Source organism: Arachis ipaensis, chromosome B07 (genome assembly GCF_000816755.2).
Source record: "Arachis ipaensis cultivar K30076 chromosome B07, Araip1.1, whole genome shotgun sequence".
Taxonomy (NCBI): Eukaryota; Viridiplantae; Streptophyta; class Magnoliopsida; order Fabales; family Fabaceae; genus Arachis; species Arachis ipaensis.
This window is the reverse complement of record NC_029791.2, coordinates 11,292,849-11,303,933: the sequence shown is the minus strand read 5'-3', so window position 1 is coordinate 11,303,933 and position 11,085 is coordinate 11,292,849. Positions and strand designations below refer to the sequence as shown.

At 35.0% G+C, this 11,085-nt stretch overlaps 1 protein-coding gene across 7 annotated transcripts in view; it reads left to right on the top strand.

Moving 5' to 3' along the window:
• Window positions 1-8,539, top strand: part of LOC107609426 (UDP-glycosyltransferase 76F1) — a 19,596-nt gene extending 11,057 nt beyond the window's left edge. For 6 of the 7 annotated variants that reach the window (XM_016311408.2, XM_016311407.2, XM_016311404.2 and 3 more), the window contains one exon: window positions 343-1,434. In XM_016311408.2, coding sequence (XP_016166894.1) covers window positions 343-1,265 — 923 coding nt within the window. In that variant the 3' untranslated portion in view covers window positions 1,266-1,434. Of the gene's footprint in view, window positions 1-342; window positions 1,435-8,528 lie in introns of those variants that run through there. The other variant, XR_002351137.1, reaches the window with a different exon arrangement.

Below are 11,085 nucleotides of genomic sequence, written 5' to 3'. Positions count from 1 at the left end.
AATTTTGGATAATCAAATATTAACAAATATTATGTCAAAAATACTATATATACATAAAATTAATTATTATATATTTATGCATAAATATATTTATTATTTAATTTATTTTTAATATATATTATTACTTTATATTTTAACATATATTTTTTTATTAATTGCTGATTTATTAATTTATTTCGAAAACATTATTATTGATATTATGTTCTCCTATTTTATTTCATTTATTTACTTTTCTCATCTACAAATAGTCAAATACAACTAATTAGTTACAACCTTTTATTATTAATTGTTTCTTTTAACATGATTTGACCATTCTGTCTTAAATTTTGATAAATTTACTAGATTCTCAATTGGAAGAAACAGTGACAGAGATTCCACCACTGAAAGTAAAAGATTTGCCATTGATCGACACCAAAGAACCTGAAAAATACTACAAAGAATTATCCAACCTCGTTGAAGGTACCAAAGCATCTTGTGGAGTGATTTGGAACTCCTTCGAGGACTTAGAATCATCACCATTATCATATCTCCGCCAAGAATTTCAAATCCCATTTTTCCCAATAGGCCCTTTCCACAAATATTCATCCTCGTCCTCGTCTTCGTCCTCATCTTCGTCCTCGTTGTTAACTCAGGACCAAAGCTGCATTTCCTGGCTAGATAGACACAAACCAAATTCCGTCATTTACGTGAGTTTTGGCAGCCTCGCCGCGATAACTGCCGCAAAATTCATGGAGATAGCTTGGGGATTAGCCTCCAGCATGCACCCATTTCTATGGGTGATCCGAAAGGGAATGGTTATTGACGATGGCAAAGAGTGTCTAGATCCGCCATTTCCAGCCGGATTCATTGACAATCTTGAAGGAAGAGGGTACATTGTGAAATGGGCACCACAACAAGAAGTTCTTGCTCACAAGGCTGTTGGTGCGTTTTGGACACATTGCGGTTGGAACTCAACGTTGGAGAGCATTTGTGAAGGTGTTCCCATGATTTGCATGCCGTTTTTTACGGATCAGAAGGTGAATGCAAGGTATGTGAGTAGTGTTTGGAAGATTGGGGTGCAGTTTGAGGGAGAAGTGAAGAGAGAGGAGGTAGTGAAGATGATTAGGGGTTTGATTGAAGGGAATAATAAGGAAGGGTCGCAGATTAGAGAGAGGGTTTTGGATTTGAAGGAAAAGGCTAGAGTTTCTTGGAATCATGGTGGTTCTTCGTATACTTACTTGGACGCTTTGGTTAATTTCATTTTGTCATTTGAACCAAAACGGTAGGTTCTGTTAGGAAACATTAAGAAAAGATCATTAGTGATCCTCTTGTTAGATTTATTGACAATTCGATTCATCAAACGTTGGGAGGTATATTATTGTTGTTCATTTTATGATTTTAATTGTATTTTAAATGCTATATCTATTCTTAAACAACAAAAATGCTATTTACACACTAAAATTAAGCACAATATATTTATGTATAAATACATATATAGTTTAACTCATTTTAATGTATACTTTTGTATTTTAATATTGGGTAACTACCAAAAACGACTACAAAAAAAATATTGAATGCCATCGAATTTACTGGCAGATTTACCAAAAAAATCCGTCGGTAATATGTTTAGCAGCGAATTTTTTTGTCTGCCACTAATTATCGTCGAAAAATTTTCATTGGTAATTTTTACTGTCGAAGTTTTTCCTGGTAAATTCGGTGGTAATATATTATTAATTAATAATTAAATTAATAGTTACCGGCGGATTTATCTGACGGTATAAATCTTTTAAAAAAATTGTTAATCCTCATGTATTAAAATATGCTCATAAGCTAATAGCAAGGTAGTAAACTTATAGTTTTTACCTCGATTTGGAAAGCTAGTATAAAATCATAAGTCGTTGAATCGTAAGAAAGAACGTAAACGTGATTTGTAAAATATAAAAAATATAAAAAAAAATCTGATAACAAAAAATTAATTTCACAAATAATGAAATAAATTCCAAATAAACTAAATTATCCATGGCTAATATAAATTAGGGTAAAGTACTATTTTTGTCTCCCAACATTTAGGGTGAATCTTATTTTGGTTCCTAACGTTTAAATTGTCCTAATTTTATCCCAAAATGTTTAAAAGGGAACCAATCTGATCCCACCGTCAAATTTCTCAGTTACACTTAATGGAGGTGATGATGTAGAATATCTTGTTATTTGATAGTTAAGCCTATGATACACACACTAAATTACCAACACTTCAAATATGAAACACTTTTTCTTCCTCCTCTCATACGACATCAAGCCCTAACGATCATTCATCAAAAATCAATAAAAAAACATAGAAAAAGTATGCCGCTTTTTGGTCGAGATTGTGAGGTTGAGGTGGAAACGAGGTCAACAATAGCTACATTGGAACCTTAGTACTCTTTATCACTTGCTTCGTCCACCGGACATGGTGTTGAAGTTTTTATTCTGTGTCTGTGTTCCTTTGATGTGTGTTGGTGTCTTGTTAGTGTCTCGTTATTTTCTAGGGTTCCCAAACTCTGTAGTAGATGCATGTTTTTTTTCTTTCTTGCCCTAATATTGTGTGAAATGGACTTTATTTGTGTATGTGGTTTATTGTTGATTTTGTTTTCAATTTTTGTTGATGTCTGTTGTTGCTGTATTTTGGTACATGTTACAGGTTAATTTTTATAATGAGTCATTTTAGTTTGAAAATATACTACAGTGAGAAATTTGAGTTTGATGGAGAACCCTTGCATTATGTGGGTGGAAAGACTACTATTGTTGACTATTGCGATGAAGATAAGTGGAGGAGTTTGATTGAGGCTATTGATATAGTAACTAACCAGGGTTACATAAAGCAAGACATAGTTGCAATGTGGTATAATTCTCTTATGGAAGGTATAGTGGATGGGTTGAAAATGCTTAAAACTGACAATGATGCTTTGGACATGGCCATAATTGGGACGAGAGAGAATTTTATGGAGCTGTTTGTGGTGCACAAGGCTTGTACTTTAACTAAATCCTGTATCATTGAGGAAATTGAGGTGCAAGATTGGTGCGGTAATTTATAACCCACAAATTAATTAGCAAGTGCATTGGATCATACCAAGTAATACCTCAGGTGAGTGAGGGTCGATACCACGAGAATTGAAGGACTAAGCAACAATGATTGATTGATTGGCTTAGTTAGACAAATAGAAAAGAGTGTTTGAATATTCAAAGAGCATTAAACAATCATACAGAAATTAAAATAGTAAAGTAAATAAGTTGGGAATAAAATATGGAGAAGGCAATTAAGGTTTTAGAGTTATCTATTCTTCCGGATTAACTTTTCTTACTAACTATTTTAATCATGTAGAATTTAATTTATGGCAAACTATATGTGACTAGACCCTAATTCCTTAGACCTTTCTAGTCTCCTCTTATTTTCATCAACTGCCAATTCCTTGGTCAGTTAATTCCAATTAGAAGCTGCATGATCAAATTCCAGTTTGTATGCCACAAAAATCCTAATTACCCAAAGATAAGAGGATTATATGTCACGTATCCCGTTAAATCCAAATAATTAGAATTTAGGAGAAATTGTTTTCAAACTGTTGTTCAAGTAAAGGGCTTTTCCAAGTTATACATGAACTCAATTAGAAAGAGGGTCATACTTCCGTTCCACCCAAATTCATAAAATAAAGAACAAAAATAATTCTTAAATGTAAATAAAAACATGAATTAAAATAGAAAAACAATAAAATCAATCCATACAATAGACAGAGCTCCTAACCTTAACAGTGGAGGTTTAGTTGCTCATGGTTCATAGTGAGAATAAGGATTATAAATTGTAAATGGGAATAATGTTGTGTTGGAATCACGCTGTTGGAATTCCCTTTTATATCTAATCCTAATTAATTTAAATTATAATTTTTAAAACTAAATAATATCTTTTCCTATTTTTAAAAATAAAAATTAAAGTTTAAATCAGAATTAATTATAGCAATCAACACGTCTTCAATTGATGGGTGGGGACTACTTGCTTCGCAGGATCCACGCCTAACTTGGTGATGGGCTGCGTGGTTGGAGAAGAAGTATGAACTATTATATATCGTTGAAAAGCTCTGAAAGTTAGCTTTCCAACGCCACTAGAATCACGTTCATTGGACCTCTGTAGCTCGAGTTATTCAGGTTTGAGTGCAGAGAGGTCAGGGTTGACAGCATCATTTGCCTTCTTCTCTTTTTCTGCGGAAACTCCATCAAATCCAGCCAAATGCTACCTAAAATAAACAGAATTGTACATGACTCAAAGTAACATCCATAGTGGATAAAAGATAATTAATTCTTGATTAAACTCAACAAATTCAATGCAAATTCAGTAGGAAAAGATAGAGAAGATGCTCACGCATCATAACACTAAACTTGAATTGTTGCTTGTCCTCAAGCAACCAAACTAATATTACCTTAGGATGTGAATTTGCATGAGAATAAGAGTTCGATTAAACTCATGTCTCTTTTTATAGTGGGGTTTATAACTGCAATCTTGAATATTTTTGGTATCTCACTCTCCTTTGAATAAAAAAGGATGTCAGTGTCATTTGGAATTAGAATCCGAATAATATTATGAATTCTCTGATCTTTTGTAACTCAATTTAACCCTTGAATACAACAATTTTTCTTTTCTTTGGTGCTTTGCACCTTGAGCCTAGCCGTGACTTTAAATGTTTTGTCTCAAGCTTCACTTGACACAGAAACACCACAAGCACTTAACTGGGGAACTCTCTTTAAGTTCTGATTTTTCTTTCAGTTACTCCCAGACAGTGGTGCTCAAAGCCTTTGGCATACTCTACTAATTGCAATTGATCTCGACTCTAAATATTTTGTCTCAAGGATTACTTGACACAAGAACACCACAAGCATGTAACTAGGAAAACAACTCTTTGAGCTTTTAATCATGTCTGACCTCCCTAGTCATTGATGCTCAGAGCCTTGGACCTTGCTTTTATATCTCTTCTTTTTTTTTCAATGCTGTTTCTTTTGCTTCAAGGATTAAACTTTTGTTTATTTCAGAGAAGTCATAATAATTCTCTAAATTCTTGTTCCTTGTACATCAACATTCTTCGATTCAAATTTAAATATGCACTGTTCATATCATGCATTCAGAGTCATAGAAAATACCACCACATTTGAATAAATGAGACTATTCTAAAAGTTAAACTCAATTTCTCATGCAATATATCACTTCTTTTTCTTTTTCTTCTTAGATTCAAGTTCAGTGAGCGGTACATGAGACAAATAACAGAATGAAACTAATTCTAAGAACTGAAAGTACTAAAGATCATGCAGGAACTAAGACAAAATAACAGAAAACAGGAACATAACATAATAAGAACAGGAGAAAATATAGAATGAAAGGAACTCAACCACCTCAGTTATCCTAGTGGCCGTCTCATTCTTCAGGTTGTGCTCCTCCGTGAAGATGATTCGTCTCTCTTTGGTGCCATTAAAATAAACAGAAAAACCACAAGTAAAGCGATAACTATGGGTTAGGACTTAGGAATTGATGAGTTAGTTTGGAAAAAGTTAAAGAACACAAGTTGGCGCCGAACTTAGTGTAGGGGAAGTTGGGCGTGGCCTCTCCTGAATTGCATAAGCCTTCCTGCGCCTAGCTTGGTACAATCCAAGTTAGGCGTGAACTATACTAGATTTTTTTTTTCAATTGGAAATATTCGATTCCTGTTCTAAATAGCTGCATGATCAAAACACACGTAAAATAAGGAAAAACAGTCAAAATTTAATAAAAATTAAATATATAAGAAAATCACTACTACGAAAAATAACTAAGGATATGAAATTATTGGGTTGTCTCCCAACAAACGCTTTTTTGCCGGCACTAGCTTGACAGTCAGTTCCTCTAGGGAGGAGGATCATAGGGGCTTAGCTCTTCACCCCTTACTTTGAACTTCTTTCCTGTGTCTCTATTAAGTAGCTCAATATGCTCTAGAGAGAGGATTCTGTTTACTGTATAAGTTCGCACCGGATTGCTAGTCAACACCACCTTTATTCCTGGGAAGAAACCTTCAGTGGGGATCTTTTTGTTTCTCCATTCCCTGGGTATTTTCTTCTTTTTGGGAACCTTCTCCTTGGTGGATGATGCATTCCCAACACCAAACTTAGGTTTGATGTCAGGAGGAATTTTATTGATTGTCACCAAAGGAGGATTGAGTTGCAGATTCTGCTGTCCGTCATCAGGGGGTTGTTGAAGGTTTGGATCAATAAGCTCAGTCTACATGCACCTCTCTTCTTCACCTGTTGAATGTATATCTTTGAAGACATGAAAGACCAGTTGCTCATTATGCACTCTAAGCACTAATTCACCCACTTCTACATCAATCAGAGCTCTTCCAGTGGCTAGGAATGGTTTTTCTAGAATTATAGAGGCGTTCTCATCCTCCCCTGGGTCAAGAATCACAAAAGTTGTTGGGAGGAAGAACTTACCCACTTTGACTAAGATATTCTCCACTAATCCTTATGCAGGTTTCATACATTTGTCTGCCATCTGTAATGCTATCTTTGTGGGTTGTGCTTCTTGGATTTGCAGCTTCTTCATCACAGATAAGGGCATTAAATTGATGCTTGCTCCCAGATCACATAACGCTTTCTCAAAGGTTGTGCTCCCAATGGTGCATGGAATTTGAAAGCTCCCTGGATCTGACATCTTCTTTGGTAAGTTATTCTGAATGATGGCACTGCATTCTTTAGTCAAGACCACTGTCTCATCTCTCTTTAAAGGCTTCTTCTTTGACAACAACTCCTCCATGAACTTGACATAAATAGGCATTTGCTCAAAAACCTCAGCAAAAGGAATATTGATTTGCAACTTTCTGAAAACTTCCAAGAACTTTAGCAATGTAGGATAAGTGTCAAGAGAGTCTGGGAATGGGTTATCTGCACGCTTTGGAGGGACATGCTCTACTTCTTCCTTATTCTCCTCTGGAGCTTCTTTTTCAACTGGCTCTTTATTAGCTTGTGCTTCCATACTTGCCACTTGTCCATCTATTAAGGTGATAGCCTTGCATTCCTCTCTTGGATTTGGAATTGTGTTATCAGGAAGGCTATTAGTGGTCCTCTGATCAATTTCATTAACTCTTGTGGCTATTTGACCCATCTGAATCTCCAAATTCTTGATTGATGCTCTGGTTTCCTGCACAAAACTCCTCATCATCTCCCAATTAGAATCTTCTTGGGATTTAGAATTTGCCTGCGGAGGTGGTTGTTGTTGATGAGATTGAAATTGGTGGTTATTGTGATTGTTCTGTTGGAAGCCGCTCTGAGAATTATTATTAAAATTCTGTGGCCTCTGAGGTTGCTCTCTCCACCCAAATTTTGGGTGATTTCTCCATCCCTGATTGTAGGTCTGAGAATAGGGATCATTATTGGGATTTCTAGGAGCACTCCCCATGTAGTTGACCTGTTCATAAGAGGATTGAGCATAATCATAATTATTATTTTGCATAAAATTACCTGTCATGTCATAAGAGATCTCTTGAGTTGAATTTTGGGTGTTGATAGCTGAGACTTGCATGCCACCCATCTGTTGAGTAAGTAGACTTATTTGCTGAGACATAAGCTTATTCTGAGCAAGAAGAGTATTAAGAGCTTCTACTTCCATAACACCCTTCTTCTAAGGAGCCTCAGAGTTCACAGGATTCCTGTTAGATGAGTATAAATATTGGTTGTTAGCAACCAATTCAATCAGCTCAATAGTCTCCTCTGGTGTCTTCTTCTTGTGCAATGAACCACCTGCAGAATTATCTAAGCACATCTTGGATATTTCACCCAAGCCTTCATAAAAGATATCTAGTTGGGTCCATTTGGAGAACATGTCCGGAGGACATTGCCTAATCAGTAGCTTGTACCTCTCCCAAGCTTCATAAAGAGTTTCACCATCCTTCTGCTTGAAGGTCTGAACCTCCACCCTAAGCTTAGTCAACTTCTTTGGTGGGAAAAATTTAGTAAGAAACTCAGTAACAACCTTGTCCTAAGTATCTAAACTCTCCTTGGGTTGGGAATCCAGTCATAGCTTTGCTCCATCCCTCAGAGCAAAAGGGAAGAGCATGAGTTTATACACCTCTGGGTTCACTCCATTTGTCTTCACAGTATCACAAATCTGCAGAAAATTAAAAATAAATTGATTTGGGTCTTCGTGAGAAAGACCATGATACTGGCAGTTTTGTTGCACCAGGGTGACCAATTGTGCCTTCAACTCAAAGTTGTTCGCAGCTATAGGAGGCACCACAATGCTTTTTTCATAAAGATCTGCAGTAGGAGCATAGTAAGAGCCAAGCACTCTCCTTTGTTGATCATCCCCATTCGGATTTGCCACACTAGCATTAACAGCATTATTGTGATTCATAGTGGATTCTGTAGCCTTGCAAAGTCTTGCTTGTTGTAAACGCCGTTTGAAAGTTCTTTTAGGTTCAGAATCAAAATCCAAGAGATGTTCCTTGTCTCTGTTCCTGCGCATAAAAACAGAAAATAAAAAAAGATGAAAATCTCTACGTCAGAGTGTAGAGAATTTTCAGTGAGGTATCATGTGTAAAGAGATAAAAGTATTGAATAAAACAAGCACTAAAATTCAAAAATTACTGTTAAAATTAAGACTAAAAATTTTTGAAATTATTAAGCAAATTAAATAAAAAAATTAAAATACGACTAACTAGGGAACACCAAACTTAATTTCAAAAATTAAAAAAAATATTAGTACTAATTTAATTATATATATATATATATATATTATTAATTTTTTAAAAAAATTAAATAATAAAAGAAAAAAAGAAAACGAAAAAGGGGAGGGATTAATAATACTAAAAAAAATTTAAGAAAAAATTATCTAATCTAAGTAATCAAACAACGATTAGTTGTTAATTACAATCAATTTCTGGTAACGGCGCCAAAAACTTGGTGCGGTAATTTATAACTCACAAACTAACCGGCAAGTGCACCGGGTCGTACCAAGTAATACCTCAGGTGAGTGAGGGTTGATCCCACGAGGATTGAAGGACTAAGCAACAATGATTGATTGATTGGCTTAGTTAGACAAACAGAAAAGAGTGTTTGAATATTCAAAGAGCATTAAACAATCGTACAGAAATTAAAATAGTAAAGTAAATAAGTTGGGAATAAAATATGGAGAAGGCAATTAATGTTTCAGAGTTATCTATTTTTTTGAATTAACTTTTTTTACTAACTATTTTAATCATGTAGAATTTAATTTATGGCAAACTATATGTGACTAGACGCTAATTCCTTAGACCTTTCTAGTCTCCTCTTATTTTCATCAACTGCCAATTCCTTGGTCAGTTAATTCCAATTAGAAGCTGCATGATCAAATTCGAGTTTGTATGCCACAAAAATCCTAATTACCCAAAGATAAGAGGATTATATGTCACGTATCTCGTTAAATCCAAATAATTAGAATTTAGGAGAAATTGTTTTCAAACTGTTATTCAAGTAAAGAGCTTTTCCAAGTTATACATGAACTCAATTAGAAAGAGGGTCATACTTCCGTTCCACCCAAATTCATAAAATAAAGAACGAAAACAATTCTTAAATATAAATCAAAACATGAATTAAAATAGAAAAATAATAAAATCAATCCATACAATAGACAGAGCTCCTAACCTTAACAGTGGAGGTTTAGTTGCTCATGGTTCAGAGTGAAAATAAGGATTGTAAATTGTAAATGGGAATAATGTTGTGTTGGAATCATCCTGTTGGAATTCCCTTTTATATCTAATCCTAATTTATTTAAATTATAATTTTTAAAACTAAATAATATCTTTTTCTATTTTTAAAAATAAAAATTAAAGTTTAAATCAGAATTAATTATAGCAATCAGCACGTCTTCAATTAATGGATGGGGACCAGTTGCTTCGCAGGATCCACGCCTAACTTGGTGATGGGCTGCGTGGTTGGAGAAGAAGTATGGACTATTATATATCGTTAGAAAGCTCTGAAAGTTATCTTTCCAACGCCACTAGAATCACGTTCATTGGACCTCTGTAACTCGAGTTATTCAGGTTTGAGTGCAGAGAGGTCAGGGTTGACAGTATCATTCGCTTTCTTCTCTTTTTCTGCGGAAACTCCATCAAATCCAGCCAAATACTACCTAAAATAAACAGAATTACACACGAATTAAAGTAACATCCATAGTGGCTAAAACATAATTAATTTTTGATTAAACTCAACAAATTAAATGCAAATTCACTAGGAAAAGATAGGGAAGATGCTCACGCATCAAAGATGTAGTGGGTTCTACTGAAGGAACTAAGGCAATTGTTGGGCCTGGTGCTAGGACAAGTGTTGGGCCTAGTAAAAAAAGTGATCATACCAAAATGAATGCAACTACAACTAGTATGACAGTGAACATAACTGAAGTGGAGTTTGATGATTCTGAGGGTGGGAGCATGAATTTGTGGATAGGAGTGATGATGATTCTGATGATGGAGATTATAAGTCTGAAAGTGCTGACTCAGGAAGTGATACCTCATGGACTGACAATGAATCTGAAGATAATGTTGCAGACATTGTATTTGATGACAGTGATGATGACTGGGGTGGTGATGATGGGTTATATGATGTTGAGATAAATAGTAAGAAGGATTGCAGAGATTTTGATGGTAACATTCAAATGGAACATATTAATGTGGAGGCCAACGATAGCAGAGCAAAAGAGAAAAAGATTGTTAGGTTCAGGGATGAGACTGATGGGTATGATAATGATGAATTCTTGGGCCTTCCTATAAGTGATGAAGAAGAAGATGTGCCCTTAAAGAACTTTCCTCTGCACAAGCAACTAAAAAACATGAGTGAATACAAGTGGCAAGTTGAAACTTTGTTTGTTTCAAGAGATCAATTCAAAGATTGTGCTACTAGTTATGCTATCCATAACGAAGAGGTTTGAAGGGAGGAGGGTTATGGTGGTTTGCCAAGATGAATGCAGTTGGTATGCATATTGTGAAAAGCTAAAGAGGGAGAATACATGAGAGTTGAAGAGCTGTTATAACAAGCACACCTGCAACAAGAACTCCTGGACATGGTTTTTACATCATTTGTGTGATG